The sequence below is a fragment of the Physeter macrocephalus genome, chromosome 4 (genome assembly GCF_002837175.3).
Source record: "Physeter macrocephalus isolate SW-GA chromosome 4, ASM283717v5, whole genome shotgun sequence".
In the NCBI taxonomy this organism is placed as follows: Eukaryota; Metazoa; Chordata; class Mammalia; order Artiodactyla; family Physeteridae; genus Physeter; species Physeter macrocephalus.
In genome coordinates this window covers 122,820,933-122,846,935 of record NC_041217.1, presented here as the reverse complement: position 1 = coordinate 122,846,935, position 26,003 = coordinate 122,820,933, and the positions used below count along the sequence as shown (strand labels likewise).

Here is a 26,003-nt window from a genome sequence, read left to right as displayed (position 1 = left end):
AGTTTCAGAAAACTGCTATTTTGAAATTGCAACAATCTTGTACAATCAGGACTGATAAAATGGAGTAATCAGACGTTTCATATGTCCATAAATGTAAAATCATCTACTTGAACATTATATGCAATACAGTCACACAAAAAAGCAAATACTGTAGCCTTATTTGAACAATATTGAACTCATAAATACTCATGATTTCACTCTGTCCAGGGGCCTAACAACTAGGAATGCTGCTTGATATAGAAAAACATAGTGAATACCTCCTCTATTTAAAAAGTCACTCAAGAATTCTCTTCTAACATAAAGGCAAATACATATAGCTACTGAGCTATGACTGTACTTCTGTCACATCCTATGGGAAAAACACCAGACTCCACAAATTCGGAATCATGACAACACTTTGAACTAATTATTTGGTTCATCCATAGTTTATACCTCAATTTACCTCACATTTAACCTATAAACCTTACAAAGAGGAGGTATTTTTAACTCTAGGAAAGCGATCACTGTATAATATGCATTCTTGATCTGTTTCTTTCTCCCAAACAATGGTACTGATGGTTAACACTTTTGTGGTAGCACCACTATTTCTAGTAAGTAGATTATTATGGAGTGTGCCACTTTAAAGCTGCAATACACACAAAAAATATTTTGTAGTTTACTCACCAATTCCACAAAGAATATTTTTAAAAAGCAAATCAATAATAATCAAAGTTAAAATGCCATATGTGTTTAAGAAAAACCCTTATATCAGTCAAAATAATGTAATAAATTATTACAGTGACTAAATTTGTAGCATTATGCCATATTATTGCCATTTTGTGGAAATATTGTACATTTATGCCTCCTCATTTAGGATTCACATTTCTAATTAAAACAGATTTATGGTGTACTTTGGGACTAAATTTTACTTACATTTCTTTCAGGGCAAAATATTAGATATCTTAAATGTATACAACCTCTGTGAAATATCTTGTTTCTAACTATATTAGTAGGTGTTTTGTAGTTATTATGACTTGCAAAAGGGAGCTATTTGCAGAAATCTCTCTAGGTATAGTGAAATTGGTAACTTTATTAAACCTGTAAAATGGCTTTCAAGGCTATGGTCTTTCTTTAGTAAAGAGTAACACCAACAAACTATTCTTGTAATATAATACTTCTTAGAGTAACAGCATTTTCTTTCAAAAATGTAGTTTTCATTCTTTATTATAGAAATAATTTAATATCCATGATAAGTTAATAATTAGTAGATTTAAAGATATTCTTCATCACCAGTGGCTGGTCTTCATTTGAACACATCTTACATATATCATATAAGAAGAAATAAAGCATGGTAATTTTTTTTTTTCTTTTTGACCTTGTTTGTTTGAGCTTACATGGCTATAGAGAAAGATTTAACTGCAGAATTTGTTTTTTCAGGGATTGATCTGCTGCATACCAGCATGGAATATTTGTTATAATATATTTTGGAGCTTTTTAAATACAATATGCATACCAAACTATCAACTGAGTGATGTTTTCAGATGGAAAATAGGCAAAATACTCCTATTCACAGGAACACTATATCTAGCATACCAACTTACCTGCCACAGAACCAAAAATTTTGAGTGCTTACCAACTCATGTAATATTAGGTAATTGGACTTTGTGTCCTTTCTGACAAACCATCTTAAAAATTTTGGCCTGGAACAGTGAAAGGAAAAGATGCTGTATTGCTAGGCAATCCTTTGGATGGACTGTGCTATCATTTTAAAGGGAATTATTTCCCAGAGTGGCTATAACATTTAGCTACAGCTAAAGAAATCATATGGTAGATTTACCTGTACTATGTTAGTTAAATTGTTTTTCATCACAAAACTGAGTCATCGTGGGGCAAAATTCTCAAAATGCTACTGGTAATGAGGGAAGAGATTTTTACAGCTTGATAACTCCTTTGTTCTTTAGAGACAGGATATAGTTTAACTTTATCACTGTGGTTTACTTTTGCTTTCAAATTGTAGAATTTGGCAAAAACACTTTTATTAGTTGGAGATGAAGAGAAAATTATTATTTCATGAAGGCACACCCATGCTGAACTTACAAGAAAGAGAAGCAGAGCTGCACAGCCAGTTATATTACAAGGCTCATTCCTGAAACCTGAATATCATGCGAGCAGAAAAATCTAGATATGTTATATTTTGAACAAATGATCTGAAGGCAGTATTATTTGCTTTTTTATCAAAAAAGAAAAAAATGCATCTTTGTAAATGTGGGTTGACTCTTATTGAAACAGGGAAATGAATGCTTGTATTGCAGCCTTAAAGAATCACATATTCACTGCAATATTCGTTTTTTGTAAACTACAGCCTGCAACCTAGCAGACCATGACTGAATGCTTTTGAAAAGTTGTAGATTACAAACATGAAATCACAATTAATATCCTCTAAAAGTAATTTCAGAGCTTTCACGTCTTAAAAAAAGGACAATGTGTACTGCTTCACAAGGTAATGTAGCTAATCAAAAAAAGAGTAGAATTAAAGTATTTACATAATGAGCAATTCTACAGAAGGCGATCATCCCCATGTAAGCACTGCTGATTATATCCCACGCTGCTTTTAACAAACTGTACCAGATTGGATCCAGCCATCAGCACTTTCAGAGAATCCTTAAAAGCCTTTTATGGGTCTTTAAATTTATTGTAGAATGGCATTCTTCAGGTAGAATAGGCTGGTGAAAGAGGACAGTGTCAACACAAGGTACCAGCAGGAGAAAAGAACGTCAGCGCTCCCGGTAATTCCATACTGGGCTGTACTTGGAGCTGGAAAGAAATGGAAAAGAATAAATCAAAATCTAATTTGTGTCTTTCAAGATCTTAACAATAATCAAAAGGCAGCCGGGTGTACTGGGGAGAACACTGGCATTGGAGTCAGACAGACTTAGGTTCACATCTGGTTCTGCTGTATGACAATGTGTGGCCTATTCGACTAACCTCTCTGAGCTTCACTTTTCTCAAGGGCAAAATAGAAATAATATAATCCACCTGGCAGGGCTGCAGTGAGAATTGGAGATGAAGCACATGTAGCACATTGCACTGGGCTAGACGCACACTAAGTATTCAACAAATATCAGCTAACATTATTATTCCTCTTACATTCATTGTAAATATTTGCATTAGTGGACAATATTCATTTAGCATATATTTTATTTTATTTATTTATTTATTTATTTTTTGTCTACGCGGGCCTCTCACTGTTGTTGCCTCTCCCGTTGCCGAGCACAGGCTCAGCGGCCATGGCTCACGGGCCCAGCCGCTCCGCGGCATGTGGGATCTTCCCGGACCGGGGCACGAACCCGTGTCCCCTGCATCGGCAGGCGGATTCTCAACCACTGCGCCACCAGGGAAGCCCTAGTATATATTTTAAATTTTTATTGAGATATAATTGACTTATAACATTGTTTTAGTCTAAAGTGTACAACAGTGTTGATTTGATACATTTATATATTGCAGTGTGATTACTACCATAATGGTAGCTAATACCTCTATCATGTCACATAATTATCGTTTCTTTTCTGTGGTGGGAACAATTAAGATCTAGTCTCTTAGCAACTTTGAAGGTTATAATACAGTATTGTTGTCTATAAACACTATGCTGTGCATTAGCTTTCCAGAACTTATTTATCTACTGATTGTTAGTTTGTACACTTAAACAACAATCTCCCCAGTTTCCCCAGCTCCCAGCCTCTGGTAACCACTATTCTACTCTCTGTTTTTACAAGTTCTACTTTTTTAAGATTCCACATCTAAGTGATATCATACATATATACATGCATATATTTTTGGATCTTTTTTATTGGCCAAATACTATACAAAATGCTGGAAAAACAAAGAGATTTTCTCTTCTAATATATTTTCCAATCCTAAGAACATTAGAATTGCATGTGCAAACTGCAGTGACACAGAAAACTCTGTATTTAAATCTGCCTGGGTAAGGGAAGGATGATTTAACAGAGAGTTTTACCAAAGGAGACCATCATTTGGGTAGGGAAAACAATATATTCAAAGGCATGAGGAAAAGAGAGAGCACGGCATGTATTCTAGGATCTAAAAGTAGGTTAGTCTTGCGGGACTGTGAAGTTTGAGGCCTGGAGTGGAGAGAATTGAAATGGAACTGTAGGCAGATAGAATGACCTTGACTGTAATGAAAAAAAGTTTAGCTTTTTAGACTGAAGGAGGATTTTGAAGAATTTTGAGCCATTGAATTGTATGATTACATTCATACATTGGAAAGATCACAGTTTTATACATAGAGAATCTCCTGTGGGTACTTGGCTAAGTCAGGCTGAACTTTCACTGAGAGGTTTCACCTAGAGATTCACCAAGCTTGGGATACTGTGGGAGTCTACTGAATGGATTCCACTTCATTTCACAGAGGACAGTTGCCTCTTTGAATGTGAATTATATTGTGTTACAGAAACTGTCACAGGCATGCTCAGCTTTGCTTGAGACTGATTCTCATTTACCATAAGAATAAGAATAGTAATAATAAAAGACTCCACCAACATACTTTTAACTACCTCTTCTTAATGAAACCTGGATTTCATGCGCTGTTTCCTACTAGGAAATGAATAATGCAATTAAAAAAATACTGTTTCACCCACAAATTCATAAATCCAGAAGCTGTTTTAGTCACACTGAGTTTGAATTACCAACAGCTAGTTTTTAATGGAACTTTCACCAATGGCTATATTTTCATGTTACAAGAAGAATAAATTGTGTTGTTTATAACTCTAAGAAATTAAAGGAGATGAAACATGAATTGGCCCCTGCCAGTGGGGAGTTTTCTTGACAGTACAATTGTTGATTCTATGTGAGTGAGATTCAAGGGCTGAGACTACTACTCTTTAGTAAACATGGAGCAAAATCAACTAGTTGGTTTTTATTTGCATCACAAATGAGTTTTAAACAAGGAGAAGATGATGAAGAAAATAAGTCTATTGTTGAACAGATAGCTTTTCAAGTTTTGATATGTAAGAAGTCTAATTTAAAACCACAAAACTCCTTAAATTATTTTCTCTTGTTCAAGACTTAGAACGATGTTTTATTTTTTTAATATAAACAAATATTTAATTGGTCTGTTACCTTCTCAGTGACAGCTATTTCAGAGTTATTTTTGCTGTATTTTTAAGAATCTTGAGTGCAATAAAACTGGTATAATAATACAGGGCTAATAATAAGCAAAGCACATAAAATGATTTCATAAATAAGAAATAGATCTTAAAAGCCAAGCACACAAAGCAAAGATAACATTTTTATATCATGACAAATTAAATAGTACATTAAGTTGGTAGAGTATAAAAGACTCTCAAAACTCCTTACTCATCCTTTAAAATGCATTTTTGGGGCAATCTTTCCTGAATCCCCTCTCTTTCTCCAACAAGCTGAGCAGATTACCCTATTGTGTCATTAGGTCACAATATATATTCCTTTTTATACAACTATCATACTGCATTGCAAATATTTGTGTACATATCTAGTTCTCTCACCAGACTGTAAGCTCTCCTAGGTCATGTTTTATTTATCTTAGTGTTTCCAGACACAATGTCTGGTAAGTTCTGGTACATAGTGGATATTCAAGAAATATCTGTTGAATGAACAATTCAATTAAATAAATAAATAGGTCAGAGTTAAAAGGAGTATGTCTCTCCTACAAAAGAGAATCTCTTCTGAAGCAAGCCACTTGTCTATAAGCTAGAGAATCTACCATATGCTTTCTTTCATTCATTCAGCAAATATTTATTAAACTAGGTACCAGGGACTGTACTAAGTACTGGAAATACAATATATAATAAGGTGGGTATGAACCTTTTGTTACTCAATTTCATATATCTCCATATATATTCCTTTTTATCATATACCTTAAATGCCAGCTTTTTCTCCAATGTGCCTTTATCTTCTACTCAGCCTCCTATTGTTTTAGACATGACAAATGTATATCATATTTAAAAATTAAGTATTACTTTGTAATTAACAGTATATATTTTTTTCCATGGATGTCTCAAATGTATGTATTTTTTAGTTGTTTGTGAATGCAATACTTCCATTAGTCCTAAAATAAAGTAGGAGCCTGTTGCAGCATTGTTACTTGCAATTATTGAAGATTATAGAAAATGTACTGTAAAGTAGCTATTGACAATTAGTAGGCCCCAAAATAAAGAGCAAAGTTAGTTAAGGGAATGTGAGGTCAGATATCTAATGCCAAGTCATATATCATGTATCATCTTTAAGTATACATTGAGCATTGTTTTTTGGTCCTGGGAATTGAACACAAGCAAAGATAAAAAAATCTCAATCTCCTCTCAGGAAAGTTTCATTCTAGTTGGAGATATAAATAAAAAGGCAAATATTGAACATTAGGATTTATATAATTACTATAAGGATAATGAATGAACACGGGAGGGCTCCCCAAGGACTCATGGCAGGTAAGTAGTACAGGCAGCAGACACAGTAACAATTATTTTTTACAAAATGCAGTGATATACATGTTAGTACATATATATATCTCACTTTACAAAACTACAGCATAGTAGCCCATTGACTTAGGTATCTTATTATTATGTGATGTTTATCTCATTGACTGATATTTATTATGTGTTTTGGGGGGACTTGTAGACTGAGTGATTTAGAGTACAAGGCTAATGGTACTAAAGTTAGGGGTCTTAGTACTATTTGGGCCACTTAGATTTGCTTGGCATGTTAAATCCCAATCAGCTATTTAAGAAATTATAGAAAACGTTAAGAAATTAAAGAAAATAACTGTTAGCTATTAGATATTAGCTTTAAGACTCAATTCAAATATCATCTTTAAAAAGTGAAATGTCTTTATAAAACCATATGACAAATTAATTTGGCATTATATTTAATATCATATTTACATATCTATCTTTCCCCATTAGACCAAGAATGTCTTCAAGCCAAGATTTATTATATGTATATTTTATCACTGGTACAGAACACAGAGTCTAGTACTTAGTAAGTGTTCAATTAAGTATTTGTTGGATGATGATAAAGTTCACATCCATTTCCAATATTATCACCATAAACACATAAGGGGACACAATATCTTGACTTCTTTTTTCAGAAGAATACTTTCATGACCCATATTTTATTCTTTCTTCTCTCTCTACTTTTAGACTCATTCTTACCTTCTAAGACCTGTACAGAGTCAGAATACCTTCCTTCAGCATTTCAGCAGGACCAGGAAGAAAGATCATGAGGCAGATTATAGGGGAAGAGCATGTATCAAACTTTGTAGCATCATCCTCTTGCAGCAAAAGACAGGGAGAAACCTGGGCCCCCATATATGGTCCTGAATTTGAAGACATCCAGCTATGTCTCTGGGATGGTCAGATCTGTTGTATGTTCCCTGCCATGTTTTTAGTTGCCTATGAATATCATACTGCTACTCATTCTAAGTAGTATTAGAAGGGAAAGGGCATGTGATCACAGGTATCGTTGGGCTATAGTGAGGGTTTGGTTTCCTTCTGAGTGATATGAGAAGCCACAAGACAGTTTCATGCAGAGGAGGCTAGCTGACATTTTAAAATATACTCTTGACTACTCTGTGGACAGTAGATTGTACTAGTGTAGGCAAGAGTAGAAACCTACGTTAGCCCCAGCCTTCAGGGGTTTCCATTGCCTGTGGAGGGAAGCCAAAGTTGTGTAGCTCAGCATTCAGGGACATCTATTATCTGGTTCTAGTCAACTTATCCAGACTCATACACACTGTAGCTCCAGTCACATGAGCCATTTTCTAAACACATAGAGTGTTTTCATTATTCCCTGTCATTTGCACATGCTATATCCTTAAGCCTAAAAGGCATTACTTCCTTTTCTCCTTCTCCACCTATCAAAGTCCTATTCCTCCTTAAAGATCTAAAATACCACCTCCTCCATAAGGCACCCCCTAATCTCTCTAATAAGAATTGTTAGTCTCCTGCTTATACCTGATTTCATAAATGTATCCATTTTTACTTATAATAAATTATATATATGTATAATATATATGTAGAAAGATATTTATATCTTTCTCTTCCACTGGACTATAAGCATGTTGAAATTATGGAACATTCCTCCTTGTCATATGTGCATTTGTATCTTATATCAAATGTGTTTAACAGATATATTTTGAATTGAATGTGGGAAAATATTCCTAAATATGATTTGTGTAATCCATGACCACTTTGATAAAATACCCTATTTCAATAGTTGTTCCTATGATTTCTTACTCTTAAGGCAAAGTGTGGAAGGAGGAAACTTCTGTTTCTTTCTTACTATCTATTTAATTGTCTTTGGTTTCGAGGAGGAGAATGAAGAAAGGAGAAGACATTTAAATTGAGAAAGAAAAGAGAAAGAAAAAGGAAGGGAAAGGAGGAAGAAAACAAAAGGGTGAAGATTTAAAACTAAGAGAGAGAGAATGAGAATACCCAGCCCTTGAGCAATGTGTTAGATGCTGTCAAGTTTGCCATTTTATTTAAGAAAAAGAAAAAGAAGGAATGAAATGGGGTGTGTCAGGGAGGCTACTTTGGTGTGGTTTACAGATCAGAATTTAAAACAAAGAACAGAAAAGTCTGGTTGTTATTCTTCCCACATTCCTAGTAAAGCTAAAGGCACTCTAGTTTTAAAATATGATGTGCATAATACATGGACGGTAGATCCAGATTTGGTTCAAAGTCCAGCTCCACCTCTTTCTAAATAGACTAACCTAGGCACGTTTCTTAGCTGTGCTTAGTTCAGCATCCTCATCTGCAAATGAGGATTGGTAGTATCTCAAAAGTGATCATGAAGATTAAATGTGCTGATACATTTAAAGTACCCAGTACAATATTTAACACAAGATAAACACTCCCTCAAGTATTATCTAAACACTATTCATTTGCTCATTCATTTAGCAAATTTAGTGTGTGCTATGTGTGAGGCATTCTCTGAATCACTGAGCCAAACAGAAATGGCTCCTGTCCCCATAGAGCTTTCTCTTTAGCTTGAGATGTTTTCCATGGAACAAGCCTATTTTACTTCATTCTTGATCTATACTTGGATGAATCAATGTTTCTTTGGTCTTACAAAGCTGTCCTCCATTTTATCTTACAAAAATATTTATTCTCTTCATTACCTTGGCTTCTTTCAGAGGACTTTAATGCGAATTACTGCTAGATAACTGGCCAGTTTCTTCTGGTTTGCATGCTCCTTGAAAGCAGGGAGTATGACCTCTTCCATTTCTTCTTTTCCTCTGTCTCTTCCCAAGAGGAACAGTATGGTGCATGGCCTTGGGTATGGTTTCAGGGCTGATCTAATGCCAAGTTTGGTTTCAGAGGGGCTCTCAGGCATGAAGCAGAAGTGTGTGGGCTATGTGTGGGGTCCAGGCCTTTGGGATTTCTCCCCGTTGCCAACAGGAAGATCCAATCTGGGCTTTAATACATATCTTACATCTTGTCTAATTATGATTATCACTTCCAATTACTTACAGCTGCTGCATATTATTTTCAGTCTTGGCAGTTTTCCCTTGTATTGCTCCAGTTTTTATTTTTAGGCAAAAGCAAATGTAACTGTGAAATATTTAGTTTGGTATAATACCAATTACTTGCCTAGGCAATTTCCTTAAATTACTGAAGCTTTAACTAAACTAGCTTTGAGTCATATTTTTAAGATTCTTGTTGCAATCTTAAGTAGAGTTATTTAGCTACATTAACTTTGCTTCCATAAGAAAAACCTGTCCTCAACTTACATTTTACTAAGGAAGCTTATACCTTAATGGGAAGTGAACTATTTACACCTAAATTAGATTTCAAATAAAAGAAAGTGATTAACGTGGATTCATAAGAGTGTATATTAGTCTACTGAGAAATTATGCACCATGGATTCAATCTAAAACACAGTGCAACTGCTTCATTACATACTGTGGGAGGAGTTTGCTTGAAAGATAGTTTAATCCTCTCTTTAGCAATGTCCACCTCTTAACACCATCAGCTGGTGTCAGGGATAACACATCAGAGGCTCAGATCACACCCAGATTTTTTGCATCATTTAATTCTGCCTAAGTACTGGGTGGAGATTAGGGGAGGAGAGGAGCACCAGGATGGGATATGCTTTACAACTGCATGTACAACTTTTGATTATGGTGTCTGGATGAATCATGCAAGCCTTAGCACAGGCGACATTATCTTATTGTTCCTTTCTGCGCTATTTCTTGTGCAATAAAATGGTCCACGCCCTAAGATGGGATGTACTGCATTAAAGACACAGCACAAACCATGTCTTCTCAGGAACCATCCCACACCTATGGAACAGTGATTTCTGGGGGGGAGGGTTTTGTTTGTGTCATTACTGCATGCTCCTATACTATAGACCCTCCAAGATCTTCTTCCTCCCCTAGGCTTGGAATTGAGGAATGCCTGAGTAGCATAGCTGTCATGTGGTAAGGCTACTAATGTATAGATTTTCAGTTGTTTTTACTCAACACACCTTTATTGTGCCATACATTGTTCCCTGAAATACAGAGAAATAAACATAGTATAGTCCACTTTTCAAGCAGCTCTCAGTCCTTGAGTTGGGCTTGATTTGTGAGCCTCTACCACAGCTAGCTCCACTCATATTTAGGGAAAGACTTGGATAGCTGGCTTCGAATTCCTGCCAGTTAGTCTTCTTTTTTATCTTCTTTAGAAGGAATCGGGCTAACAAGTGCACATTTGTGCACTTTTCGCAAATTAGAGGCCTAAGTTTATAGAAAATCTGTATTTAGATACTTATCCTAACATTTTAGATTTTTACTTTTTCATTTGGTCAAAAATGGAATGCCAATCTTCAGAAAGTTCTGACATGTTTTACAAACTGATCCTTCACAAGCATAAAAATGTACAATAATTTTCACAAAAAGTATCTCCATTTTGTGTTATAAACAATGAGCAGAATGGCTAGAGAAATCACACCATTCCTTTCTCTTTCTGACTAATGGAATTTCCCTGCCAGCTTGTTCTTAGTAACTACTAAGGTATTTCTCTGGCAAACCACCATCCTTGAATCCTTTTCTACTTGCTAAATAGCCATTTTGCCAAAGTTCACGGTATACAATCCTATTTACTCAGCATAAACTACATTAGGAATTTTAAACATATGTTTGTCTCTGTTATTACCTATATTCAGAAATCTGCCTATTTGTAGATAAATACTTTTTTTCTGCAAATAACCAGATGAAACTCTCCAAAACTATTACCTCTAATTTGAGTGAAAGAGAATAAGTAAGCAATCACCCAAATGGAAAGAAACTCTGCTGCCTTTTTTTCTGTCCTTCATAATCATTGAAAAAGAATTTCAGTCTGTGTATTATTCATCAGTATCTTCTAAATGTGTTAGATATTTTTATTTTTTGCAAGTCAGAAGTGATGTACGTGAATCTATAGTAGCTCTGTTTTGAAGTGTGTTGGCAACAGAGGTAATTTTGTATAACCCGAAATGGTTCTTTGAACTCGGGCAAAGTCCAGTCTTTCATTCCAGGTTGGTTTCCAAATGGGTTCTTTATAAGTGTCTTTACATATTCTGTGTGTATGTGTGTGGGAGTGTGTACATGTATTTTAAAAGCTGCCTTTGTTGTGTGAAATATATACACAAACATACAATACAAATTGCCTTGACTATATAGATTGTAGTTTGGCCCTTTAAGGCATCATCTAGCTGAAGAAAGAAGGTTTTACAGAAATAAAAATAGAAACCCAGCTGTGTTCTTAAGGTCACTAATAGTCACTGCCATTAGCTGTATCATCACTGTGACATTGCTAGTGTGGTAAAAATGGGTGAAATTGCAAACTGGTAAACATTTTTGCAAGTTGAAGGAGTTTGTAAGATTATATATATGTGGCTATGTGAGTGTGAAATTATTTAAGTTTTTATATAAATGTTTAAACTTGAAGCTTGAATGATCAAATTATCTTGTTTACTAAATTTTATTCTTTTTATCTTTTGCGTTAGGAAGGTTACCCCAAACCAGCTTCTTTTCTGTTATTCTGTAACATTTTTCTTTCAGCATTAAGGACAAAGAATTTCATAGGGTTAGATTATTTTTTTCCATTTTTTGGAATATTCCATTTACCTTCCAATTTTTTTCTTAGCTTTTCAAATGCAATAAAGACCAGTGATTACCTGGCTCTGTAGTTCTGATTTACTTAAATTGTTCCACTTGTTATGCTCCAGATTCATTCTCAGTTATTCTCAATGATTCTCTAATCATTGCCATTATATTCTGGCTATTTAAAACACCTTAATAAAATCCAGATCCCTTTGTATGGAATTCAAAACCCTCTTTAAACTTTCCCAAAGTTACCTTTCCAGCCCTATTGCTGGCTGCTCTCTGACACACTAGGCACAGTAGGCTGGAAGGCTTTCCATTCTCAGGGCACGCCCAGGCCTTTGCTGTATTTGCAGATTTGCTCACACTCTGCCTTCATCTGGGATGGGCTTCTGCATCACTACATGTTGGAATAGTACCCATCTTTCAATGCTCATCTCAAATGCAACCTGCTCACAAAGTTAGAACCTGTCAGAACTCTAAGGGATACTGGGGGTCATTTAGTACAAACCTTCACTTTGTAGATGAGGAGATGAGGCTGGTAGAGATTGAATGATGTGCTTAAGTCAGAGGCAAAAATAAGACTAGAACTCAAGTATGCTGAATCTCTATGCTTCTACTCCTATGTGGTATTATTGAATTACTGAATTACCACATAACTCTAGTTGGAATTCATCTGCCAGTTCCTCTTTTGTCCCATAGCCATTTACTTTTACTTATACTTTATCACTCTGGTGTTCATCTCCTTCAATAGAGTCTAAGTTTCTTGAAAACAATGGTAATATTTAATTTACTTTTGTATCACTCACAGGATTTAATCAAGTGATTGGCACTGTCAAAATATTTATTATAGAGAACTATAAATGACTTATTTTAACTTCTGCACTTTAATGAGGTTTTACTATAAAGCTCAAGGAAAAGAAAGGAGCACTATAGGGAAGGTAATATCATCAAGCAATAATTCAGGATTTGGAAACATTGACTACCATTGCTAGGAAGGTCGGTTCTAGTTTAGAGAAAAGAAGAAACTTGTATTCTTTGATGTCTCTGAAGACATCATACCATAAACATACAGAGTTAAATACACACACACTCACACACACACACCCTCCAAGAGAACTGTTAAAGAATCCCTCTTTTCTGTGACTTCTACTTGAATTTGTTAGTTATGGATGGAGACTATATTTATAACAATCAAGCACACATGTACTAGCTTAGCCCCTCTGTGCCTCAGTTTTCTCCAGCTGAACAAAGGGGATAAAAGTATCTTCCTCATAGTGTTGTTGTGATAGGTAAATGAGCCAACTAGGTAAAGGGCTGAATACAGTGCTAATTTAAGTGTTCATTAAATGGTAGCTTTTAAGATACATTAGTATTTATACAAGACATACCAACGGAAGCCCCTACCTTGGTCCAAGAAGAAATATCCAAGTTGTTGGAATAAAGTCTTGTGTGCCTCAAAGTCCTATACATTTGAAACAGTAACAACCACACCAACAATATGCTCCATTTAAAACACAGCTCTAAAGGTACAGATCAGAAAATTCACTCATTAAACAAATAATACTTGAGTACCTACTAATACTTACTGAGCACTTCTATGCCCAGTGTACTGTTCTGTGTGCTGGGGTACAGTCTTCGTATATTGGTATAATTCCTCACAGTCCTCTAAGTAGATCACAATACTCTGAACAAACTCTACCCTTTACCCCCCTGGGCTGCAATCCTTGTTTCTTCTACTTGGCATCACCCTCTTCTACTTCCTCCCAATTTTCCAGCCTCTGTATGAAATAATTTTCCTTCTCCTTAAGAACCTAGTTCCAGGGTTACCTCTGTGATAACTTCCTTGACCCTTTAACCATTACTTCTTCCTCCCTTGAGACCCCTTTGCATTTCAAACTCCTCTCTCCTGACCTTGCTCACAGACTTGCCACCTCACCTAGACTGAGTTCCTAAAGGGCAGGGATCATGTTTTGTTCATCTTTCTTTGCTTCTCTTTTTCTCTTCCCCAGAGGCTAACACAGTGACTGCTCCTAATAAGGGCTTCATAAATAACTGTTCTTTTTATCTTCATGAGATAAATTCACAAAGTATGTTTCATTCACCTTTTGTGTCTTGCCTTACATCGTCTCATTACCTTTTTGCTTTAGCTGGTGCTATGACCACCAGCTGTGTGCAGGGCAAACGACTCTGAGATGTGTTCCACCTGGCTCCTCAGAGGGTCCCCAGTGGGATGGAGCCCAGTGACCCACAGCAGGGACCAGCTCAGTAACACATTCTGGGACTGGCTTTCCCTCCTTCCCTGTTTAACTTGTTCCAATCTCCCACCACTCTTTCTTGAAATTCCTTTCCACAGTAATCAATTATAAATGAGCTGCTCATTTTGGCAGGACCCAGGCAAAGATAACACTCTTCTTTGAAGAAGAGAAGAGTAGCAGGTTATTAATACTGTGCAATTTCACATTCCCCCACAGAGCATGGTGCTTTGCATATAATAGGTGTGCAATAAATTAATTTTGGATAAATAAGTCAATTGAAAGTCAACAATTATCCTATCTCTTTGCTTCCAGTTTTCTTGGCTCATGGTAATTCAGTTGCATCACTTTTTTGAGGTTGGCATTAATTATCTTATTAGGCACATACTGTTAATAATGGAAAAGGGGCCTTAAAATCTTAATTAAATCTGGTATTTTTTTCCTCATAGATTTTATCCCAGCAGTATTATCCACTGTTTTATGCTATCATCATTTTGGTTTCTGCTACAACAGCAACATTGCCTAATGAAAGTTCTGTCTCCTATTGTATTTATTAAATATTTTAAAGCAATCATGGTCCTTATATTTTTATTATGATTTCAGCTATAAAATACTCCTCTCCCTACAACATCAAAATGCTCTTTTCTCGAGTCTCCAGCTTACCTTACATTTTCTACCTAAAGTGATCCAACTTCTAAAATGGGAAAATGGTGTATACAACTGCTATGAAAAGAACCTGGGGACATGCACACAAAAATCACACGCTAGGGAATTCTAGTCCAAAGGACAGTTTAGCAAAGGATGAAAAGAAAAAAAATGACTGCATTTGCATAGTGATTCTAGCAATGAACATATTCTGCAATCTGGATTCATGTTTATTTTAAAGTATGATTAGTAATTTTCTTTCTGGAAAATAAAGACAATATGCTGCTCATAACTTTTCTGGACACTAATCAAGATATTTAAAAAAGAAGGGTGGGAATTTTTTCAATTATTATATCAGAACACCTCACCTCTGCCTCACTTTTATAGATATTGCAAATTTGGCCACTTACATTACTGTTTGAAAGAGTTTTTGACTGAGACTTAAATAAGGCTTCCTGGGACTACATTGATAAGTTATTCAGTCTATTAGCTGATAAGTTTATATCCACAGTTCCTTTGTTCACAAAACACTAGGAGAAGCCTTGTCATTTCTTAAGACAAAGACTTGACTTTATTGAGATTCCTCTACTTTACCAGTATTTTCAATTATCCTGAACCTAAATATATGCACTTGAACCTCTAACTGGAAAATTAATCTTAGATAAGTCAGAAAATGAATAACTTAGGAATAACTGACTTTTATAACAGTAATCACATTACTTATTCAACAAATGCCTACTGAGCACCTTCTCTGTGACAGTCATTGTGCTCAGGGTTGAATACACAAGGATAAAGAGAACCTAATCTGGGCTTTGAGGAACTTACAGTCAAGTAGAAACAAGACACTCTACTCTAGAAGAAAAGGGATGATTTTCACCAAATCAAATACTATTAGAATTCTAGGGTTAAAGGAACTTTGAGACTCTATTAGCCTTTGTCAAACTATAATCAAATCAGAAATCTAGTTAGAGAAAGACATTTTAGGGTTATGCCATTTTAAAGCCAAAAGAATCTGAGGCCTAGAGAGGAAAGAGCTACATAGAGAATTAATGCGAGTCTCTAGACTTTGAGTTTGGTGTCCTTTCCAGAACACTGCACTGCCCACATTAATTTATTTAGTATCTTGTTTCAGGTTTTTATAGCTCTCACTTGCTTATTAATATTGAATGTATCAAATACAACCTTAAAATGTTTCTAAACAGAAAGTGATAAAAATAATTTTATAGTCTAGTAAACTATACAACAGTGAAACACCACTTTGGTCATGTCAATCAATAAGATACAGAATGAGTTTTTTCTATATACACGCTAACTGTGATACAATTATTTTGAAATATCAAATGTTTAAAATAATTTCTAAGATCTGTAGTCAATGTATGTTTTATTTGCATCTCTCATTATGTGCTCAACTTGGACTTTTTTCATCCATTCAGCATATGAACCCCATAATATTTCTTTTCTTTTTTTCTTTTGCCTTGAATTAACACATTTTATTGGCAAAAATGAATCACTTGACCACACGTAACTTCAAAGTGGGTGGAGAAGTGCAATCTTCCCAAGCTCTCAGAAGAAGGATTATCAAAATATTTGTTTGATAGCCCTAATGATTACAACAATGCACCCTTATGGTCAACAAATATTTGGTTCACTCTTCTTGTCACATGCAAAACATTTTTGCTCTTCCTGTGAGCAGTTATTAGTCAAAAGAGATAGTTACTCCATGCATCTTCTTTCCCCTCCCCCCAGTTTTATTGAAAAATAATTGATGTACATCACTGTGTATGTTTAAGGTGTACAGCATGATGGTTTGCTTTACATATATTGTAAAATGATTATCACAATAGATTCAGCTAACATCCATCTTCTCATATAGATACAATTAAAAGAAAAGCAGGAAGAAAAGAATAAAAATCCTTCTCCTTGTAAGGAGAATTCTTAGGATTGCCTCTCTCAACAACTTTCACATATATCATACATCAGTGTTAGCTATAGTCATCATGTTGTACATTACATCCCTAGTACTTATTTATCTTATAACTAACCACCTTTCTCCAGTTCCTCTTCTACCCACCCTCTGCCTCTGATAACCATAGGAGTCTGATCTCTTTTTCTATGAGTTTAGTTTTTTTTTCTTATTCTTCTTCTTTTTTTTTTTGGTAGATTCCATATATAAGTGAGATCATACAGTATTTGTCTTCCTCTGACTTATTTCGCTTAGCATAACACCTTCCAGGTCCATCTATGTTGTCACAAATGACAAGATTTACTCAGTTTTAAAGTTTGAATAAATTCCATTGTATGTATATATATACCACAACTTCTTTATTTGTTCATCCATTGATGGACACGTAGGTTGTCTCCATGTCTTGGCTATTGTAAACGATGCTGCTGTGAACATGAGGATGTAGATATATTTCTGAGTTAGTGTCCTCATTATCTTTGAATATATTCCCAGAAGTGGAATTGGTGGGTCATAAGGTCATTTTAAAAAATATTTTGAGGATCCTCCAAAGTATTTTCCATAGTGACTGTACCAATTTACAATCCCACTAACAGTGTACAAGGGTTCCCTTTTCACCACATCCATGCCAGCATTTGTTATCTCTTATCCTTTTGATGATGGTCTAACAGGTGTAAGGTGATTATCATTGTGGTTTAAAATTGCATTTCCCTAATGACTGGTGATGTTGAGCATCTTTTCATGTAACTTTTGACCTTTCAAATATCTTCTTTGGAGAAGTGTCTATTCAGGTCCTTTGCCCATTTTTAAAGTGGGTTACTTATTTATTTATAACTTTTAAACTACAGTTGGGAGGTATGTACCACTCTTACCATATTGCAGAATCTAACTATGACTATATATTTACCATTACCAGTGAGATTTATGCTACCTTTTTGTGTTTTTAGGGTGTTAATTAACATTCTTTTACTTACACTCAGAGAACTCCCTTTAGCATTTCTTGTAAAGCAGGTACAATGGTAATAAACTCCCTCAGCTTTTGTTTGTTCGGAAAAGTCTCTATCCCTCCTTCATTTCTGAAGGACAGCTTCACCAGGTATAGAATTCTTGGTTGACAGTTATTTTCTTTCAATATTTTGAATATGTCATCCCATTCTCTCCTGGTCTGAAAGGTTTCTGTTGAGATATCTGCCAATAATCTTACGGAGACTCCCTTGTATATAATTTCTCTCTTTTCTCTTACTGCTCTTAAAAGTCTTTCATTGTCTTTGACTTATGAAAATTTAATTATAAGATATCTCAGTGTAAATCTATTTGGCTTCAATCTATTTGGGATATTTTGGGCCTCACTGATCTGGAGAGCCTGATGGATCTGGGTCCATTTCTCTTTCCAGATTTCAGAAGTTTTCAGCCATTATTGCTTAATACTTTCTGTCCCTTTCTCGATTTCCCATAATGTGAATATTGTTTCTTTTCATTGTGTCTCATAATTCCTGTAGGCTTCCTTCATTATTTTTTTTTTTCATTCTTTTTTCTTTCTGCTCCTTTGGTTAATTTCCAATGTCCTGTCCTCCGTTGCTGATTCTTTCCTGTGCATGGTTGTGTCTACTTCTGAAACTCTCTATTGAATTCTTCAGTTCAGCTATTGTATTTTTCAACTGTAAGATACCTGTTTTTGTTTGTTTGTTTTGATGGCTGCTATTTCCTTGTCAAACTTCTCATTTTGTTCCTGTATTGTTTTCCTAATTTTATTTTGTTGTCTGTCTGTGTTTTCTTATAGTTCACTAAACTTCCTTAAGAGGATTATTCTGAATTCTTTGACAGTTCATAGATCTCCATTTATCTAAGGTAAGTTATTGGAGCTTTATTAGCTTCCTTTGGTGTTCTCATATTTACCAGATTTTCCACGATCCTTGATTCCTTACATTAGTATCTGTGCATTTGAGTAATGGGGTTACTCTTCATACTTTACAGGTTTGCTTTGGCAGAGACAGTTTTTCACCAGTCAGCTCAGTTTGGGTTTATGGGTGTGTTTGCTGGTAAATGTCTTTGAGCAGGTGGGTTCTGCTATTCGGGTCTATTTTGGGTGAGAAACCCTTTGAGCTTTGAGGATTGAGATTGAGGAGCATGCCACTGGCTGAGAACAGATGGATACGACTGCTGGTTTGATCTCCTACCCAAGAGAGGCTATAGGATGGGCTCTGAAGTTGCCTGAATTCTCTGGTCAAGCTTACTAGATGCTCAGGACTGGGTCCTCTATTTAGTAATAGATGGGACTATGAATTAGTTTTCCTGTCCTGGCCTATACAACTTGTTGTTTGGGGGCCTGAATCAGGCCTGAGTATGCACTGAATTCCCTGGGCAGATAAGACCACCTGGTTTGCTCTACACATAGGGGAAGCCATGGGCTGTGCTCTCTGTTCAAGTGCCACTGTGCATAGGACTATTGGATGGGCTCTGCAGCTTCCTGTGTGCTCTGGTTAGGTTCCCTGGTCAGGCAGGTTAAAAGCTGTCTTCAGTGATGAGCAGGGTTATAAATTAGATTTCCTGCCCAGGCTCAGCAGGAAAAGCAGTTCTAAAAACCTGTAAACTCTTTGTTGTCTTAGCTCAAGCTGACCCACACCCCAAGTCCCCAGGCTGGACAGGGCCACTGGCTTTGCTCTGCAAACTATTGGCTCTGGCTGCCATTCTCTTGGCTTGAACACTGCTGGTCCACACAGCTTTCAGGTGTTTTCATCAACCCTTCTTGGTCAGACACGGCCGAAGACAAAGTGAGTGGGGCTATGGCTAGATTATGTCTTGATTCATCAGATTCTCAAAGGTACACATAAAATCAGAAAATTATTTAGAACATCTCCACATAAAATGCAGGGGTTTGGTTTTTTTCTTCAAGTGAAGGACAAGTTTCAGTTTCTTATTCGTGCTTGGGGTCAGGACATGAAAACTTAAAAAATGAAAAAGGGGTTAAAGGAACCATAGATTATTAGAGAGCAAAGCTTAATTTAAAGACAATTAATGTGTTCATTTGGTTTTATTGCAATAACATTTCTCCACCTTCCTAGTATACCGATAGCTAAGAGTAATTGCTAAAGAAATCAGAAAGCCACTTTAAAAATACGTGTTCTAATATACATTTTACATTTCACACTAAATTTAATTATGATCACAATTAATAAGAAAATTTAACATCATCCTAGTGGTCAAAATGATGTCTAAGTTTCCATGTAAGTTTATGTGTAGGATTTAAGGAAAGCAACCATAATGTCATTTCCTTTCCTGTGTATACTTAGAAACATGTCTTATTATAATAAGGTTTGGGCTACATAATTGCACTTGGGTGTATTTTTTTTTTTTCCAGTTACGCGGGCCTCTCACTGTTGTGGCCTCTGCCGTTGCGGAGCACAGGCTCCGGACGCGCAGGCTCAGCGGCCATGGCTCACGGGCCCAGCCGCTCCGCGGCATGTGGGATCTTCCCGGACCGGGGCACGAACCCGTGTCCCCTGCATCGGCAGGCGGACTCTCAACCACTGCGCCACCAGGGAAGCCCTTGGGTGTACTTTTATTAATCTTAAAATTAGAAAAGACAGATGATTATTTTCTCCTTTCACCAAAAGGGAAAAGATATTAAATGTTAATATCTCATTGTTACACTTTTTTTTCCCTGAAGATAAAGGGAAATAAAAAGAGTGCAATAAGCACTGTGCGTGTTCCTAGTAATCTTACCAGAATCTCCTCCTATATTAAACTATTCTTGTCTATCCTATTTAAACTATTCTTCTGATATTCTTCACATATGACCAAGATGATCCTTTGCTAAGTTTAAGCATTATGGCAGCTACCAGCTTAGGAAGAGTAATAGAGCAGCTTTTTCCACATGTGTAAATCAGAAGCAAGAAACTCACCAATAATAAAAATAGAGTTTTTCATTAAGCAGCATGCCTGTTTATTACAGAGCAACAGTAATAAATTTTTTGGACTTCAATTTAACATTGAAAACAAATCCCAATTCCCCCACGTCTTTGATGCAGCCGGCTGCGCTATGCATAATGTCTGGTATACAATGGCAGTGTCTATTGTTACAGAACTGGCTTATTTGTGCATTGAAAGCTTCATTCAAATTTGTATGGTTCAGAATGTTCAATGAAATACACAAATAGAGTAGTTCACTATTTCTCAATTTGTCATAGTGTTTTTTATGGGAGTGCTTTCCTTATTTATGACAACCATAATGCCATTTTTATTTCATAGGGAACAAGGTGACAAGTCCTGTGAAATCTCACGGTCTAGTGCGAAAGGCAGGGCCCTAGGTCAAGCTCAAAGTCACTTTTAGGACCATGAAAACCACCTGAGACTAGATCTGGGCTTAGCAGCTATAGAAAAATAACCCATGGAAAGCCTTATTTTATTGTTTGCTGACAATGAAATGAAATATAATAAGGACATATTATAAAAAGGATTTTGTAAGTGAAAGGGAGTGATTGAGAAGATGCAAGGTGAGTGATGGAAAAGATACTGAAACTTAAACAATGTTGGGGGGAAGGAGTTATTCATCCAGGGAGACCCCACGATTGAAAACATCAGCAGAAGCACAAACATACTCAGTTTGGAGCCCTGCAAATACGTATCTTCACATTGGACATTTTGAGTTGTTTTCTATTCCTAGGTATGTTTACTAAATTATATAAGTCTAGTAATTCCGATTATCCTTTGAATATCCATCCTAAAATGCATTTTACACCATTGAATTGCATTTGGTTTTGTTTTCAAGTTACAGAAAAGAAATCTTGAGTCAGTAAATATCGTTTGATCTTCAGGTCACTGAATCATGAAAGAAATAGATTCAAAAAGCTATTTTAAAATAAGGGAAAATGATAAAACCCTGGAAGAAAAAGTTGAACATCACTATTTCTTAGGTGCTAATTAGAGACGTGCTTAATTGCATGTTGTTCGTTTGAAGATATTACCTCTTCATCACTTCACTGGTAGGTAGAGATCATTGGTCCTTTTCTAGCTGGTTACACATGATGCTGGGAAAACTAGACTCTTCTACTTGACATAGATAACTTACTATTTTAATTCCTGAGGTGACGTATTTCCAGTGTTAAATACAGACCAGAATAACAATTGCATTATAATTATCAAACAACATTTGAGCAAGGCAAGTAAAGGACTGCCCAGAGTACTCTTTCTTTTTTTTTTAAACATTTTTTTCACTTCCTTTTGTTCTCTGATTACATAACTATTACCCCTCCTTTTCTTTTGCAAAGTAAATTGCTTTTAGAAAATTTTTAGTATAAATAATTAAGACCTTCAACAAAATACTGTGAAGTACTGTGAACCTCAATTTTCTGTCTGTAGGATGGGGTTATTAATACCCATGGGTCATTATGAGTGTTAGAGGAGATGACTACTTGTTGTGTATAAATCAGTTTATAAAGGCAATTTTGTTCCAGGGCATAATTCTCAGATGCTGATAATTGGATCTTTAAAGAAAAAAAAAAAAATCCCTCTTAAATTGGTTGTTATTTGTAAAACAAAGAATGGTATGTCTTCAGGTGACCAATCACCTCAATCATGGCTGTAAGGTGAATTGTAATGGCCCCAAACTAATTTATTCAGGTAAAATAAAATTCTACGCACTTGGAATCTCAGTTTTATCTATTAGTATCTAGCGTGGTAAGATATCTGACTTCTAAAAGTGTCTTTTATCATTCATTCATGCAGGCATTTATGGAGTCATATAAGAAATATTTATTTAGTATCCACACGGCACAGAATTGGCTGGGTGTCACAGGTGCCCCCCTTCCCCATCTCCCAAGATTTCTATCCCCTGGTTGATCAAGCAACACTAATCTTGGTACTACTGTGAAAGGATTTTGCATATGTAATTAAAGTCCCACGTTAGTTGGCCTTAAAATATGGAGATGGTCTGGGTGGGCCTAACCTAGTCTCATGAGTCCCATTAAAAATAGGAACTTTCTGCACTGGTGGCAGAAGAGGAAGTCAGAGACTAAAACCTTGAGGGGGATTTGACTTGATGTTGCTGGCTTGAGGATGGAGGGGGCCACGCGTTTAGAAATACAAGTGATCTTTAGAAGCAGAGAGTAGCCTTTGTCCAACCGTCAACAAGGAAATGAGACCTCAGTCCCATAATCACAAGGAACTGGATCCTGACAACAACCTGAATAAACCTGAAAGTGAATTCTTCCCTGGAGCCTTATAGACACCTTGATTTCAGCCTGGTGAGATCATACATAGAGAACCCAGTTGAGCCATGTTGCACTTCAGGAGTACAGAACAGAACTGTGAGCTAATACATGTGTGTTGCTTTTTTTTTTTTTTTTAATAAATTTATTTATTTTGTTTATTTATTTATTTTTGGCTGTGCTGGGTCTTTGTTGCAGCATGCGGGCTTTCTCTAGTTGTGGCATGTGAGTGGGGGCTACTCTTCGTTGCGGTGCACAGGCTTCTCACTGCGGTGGCTTCTCGTTGTGGAGCACGGGCTCTAGGAGCGTGGGCTTCAGTAGTTGTGGCTCGCGGGCTCAGTAGTTGTGGCTCACGCGGGCTCAGTAGTTGTGGCTCACGGGCTCTAGAGCGCAGGCTCAGCAGCTGTGGCGCACGGGCTTAGCTGCTCCGTGGCATGCGGGCTTTTCCCGGACCAGGGCTCGAACCCGTGTCCCCTGCATTGGCAGGCGGATTCTTAACCACTGAGCCACCAGGGAAGCCCTTGTGTTGCTTTTTTAAAACCACTACGTTCATGGAAATTGTTTCATAGCAACAGAAAAAGAAAGCAATCATTGATCTCCTTTCATACTATGACATATCACATCATAAACTACTGAAAACAGTGCAAGGGTTAAAGAGGCAAAAGTTAGAAATGGAAAACCAAAAGACATGTCAAGGTGAAATGACTGAGCGTTAAATAAGCAGCACATATAATAAGTGCTCTTAGTTCCAAGAAAGGTGTTTCACAGTGGGCTGGACTGTTTTGAGTTCTTCCTGGAGTACGGGGGCACAAAAAGCATAGGAAGGTTTGGCAGGGCAGAATTTCTCCTACAGTTTCAAATAAATCTCTCTTTGATCCTATTTGTCTATCTTTAATTCAAGTTTTTGTTTAGATGACATTCTATAATCCTGTGCTATGTCTGTTCTCCATGTTTCTTACAAAGATTTCCTCACCTTTGCAAACAATAAAAACAAAGCCTCCAATCAGAGACTCCAGGGGTCAGTACTATTGTTCCATTGAGTTGAAAGGAAATAATCATAAGCCACTTATAAATCCAAGATTACTCCAATTCCATGCAGAGCCCTGAATGAGATAATATGTACATATATGTAATCTCTATCCAGAGTACAAGAAAGCTTGACCAGAAGCCCTGAGTGTACTCTCCCACACTTTTTAATATAAAATGCCTTATCAATGAATAACTGATCCTAGTAAGCACATCACCATGCTCATTTTCTAACTAACTCCTTTGTGGTCAAATAATGAATACAGATGATACAGAAAATAGGCACCATGGCAAATTTGGACAAATAGAATCTAGAGACAGTGACAGAAAGCTTAGTCAAGCATAATGGGCACAAAACAAAAAATAAAAATCAGGACAAAAACCATCAAACATTCCCCAGAGGCTCAGAGGCTCATGATTTCATAAGAGAGTCTGCCTCTAGAGTCCTTTGGCTTAGTGCGACCTCCTCCTTTTCTAGCAATCACACTCCTACAGCTAAAAGATGTTTGGACTATAACACTCACTATTTACAGTAGCTATTGATGCTGCTAGAATACATACATACATATATAAATCAATAAATCAGTAAATAAATATGTAGAAGGTAAAGAGTAAAGCCTTGGGTTCATCTTACTTCCCCAAGGTTGCAATCTAGTTGTGTTTCCAGTGGGGAAAAAGGCACACACACAGTCTCATAAAAAAACATTTTTTTTTTACATACAAAAAGTAAAGCCAATGTACTTTTTTTCTTGTACCATCTCTCCATTTAAACTGCTATTTGCTACTTATCATGCATGAATAGAAGAATGCATGGAATGAACAAAGCATGGATTTTTGTTGTTCCTGTCATGTAAAGTTACAGCAAATAAATTGCACAGAGGAAAGAATAAATGTAGAAATAACCTAAACCTTTTTATGTAGATGAAGTGAAAAAGCAGCCTCCTTTAGAATTGCTTCTTTAGATTATAATAGTAATTTATGTTAACAGTCACTATGACAAATCAGCCCATAATTTATTTTAAGAAGTCAAACTAGCAAGATCAAGCGTACTGGAGGTGGTATTTCATCTTATCATATTAAAACAGTCTTCCCAAATGTAAAAGATAATCTCAACTGCTGTGTTCTGTAAGCAAGCAGAAAATTATGTAAATCTGATTTCCTTACTATGCATTTGCTATCTCTTTAAAGCTTACTAAATCATATCCAGATTTGTAAACACAAAAGCACCGGATCCAAGACACATTTGCTTTTCAAACACTCAGAATGAAAAAAGGTATTTTGCAAGGTGTAATTGAAAAATTCCTATCTGTTTTCAAAAGCTAACAAGTCAACGGTTGTGTGAGATTAAAAAAAAATACAAAACATCACCTCTTAACTTATTATGGGCTTAATTGCTTCCTCATAATGGACTGTGACAATGTGATTGCAATAAGAATAGCACCTGCCTTGAAAATCACGTATCAAAGAGATGCCAGTGAGAAGCAGGAAACCCACACAGCAGCCATGTTGAAGTTCTTCATCTACTCCTTTAGTTTGCTCCACTTCTTACCCATCTCCTTTCAGCCTATTTAGACTCATTGCCTGAATAACTGGTGTTTATTCTGTTAGCTCACTTAAAAATGTCTGCACCTGTATGAGACAGGACTTCTAAGTCTGAGACTTCTAAGACATAGAGGCACATGCAAGTAGTTGGGTATTTATCTGAGCCCAAACTCGGAGATTGTTTTCGTTTCAGACACAGAAGCCCCCTGCATGTTCAATATTTATCTGAGCCCAAACTCAGAGATTGTCTTCCTTACAGACACAGAAGCCCCCTGCAT

At 36.2% G+C, this 26,003-nt stretch overlaps 1 protein-coding gene and 1 long non-coding RNA gene across 2 annotated transcripts in view; one reads left to right on the top strand and one right to left on the bottom strand.

Annotated features, from left to right (window-relative positions):
- The window catches only part of LOC129392085 (uncharacterized), a 344,173-nt gene that overhangs the window by 312,275 nt on the left and 5,895 nt on the right, over nucleotides 1-26,003 (top strand). Inside the window, exon 5 of the long non-coding RNA XR_008617229.1 lies at nucleotides 18,732-18,799. This is a non-coding gene — a long non-coding RNA (uncharacterized lncRNA). The remainder of the gene's footprint in view (nucleotides 1-18,731; nucleotides 18,800-26,003) is intronic.
- NEGR1 (neuronal growth regulator 1) overlaps nucleotides 2,259-26,003 on the bottom strand; it is a 947,519-nt gene continuing 923,774 nt past the window's right edge. The window contains exon 7 of the mRNA XM_055084516.1: nucleotides 2,259-2,793. Within this exon, the coding sequence (XP_054940491.1) occupies nucleotides 2,669-2,793 (125 nt within the window). The 3' untranslated portion in view covers nucleotides 2,259-2,668. The remainder of the gene's footprint in view (nucleotides 2,794-26,003) is intronic.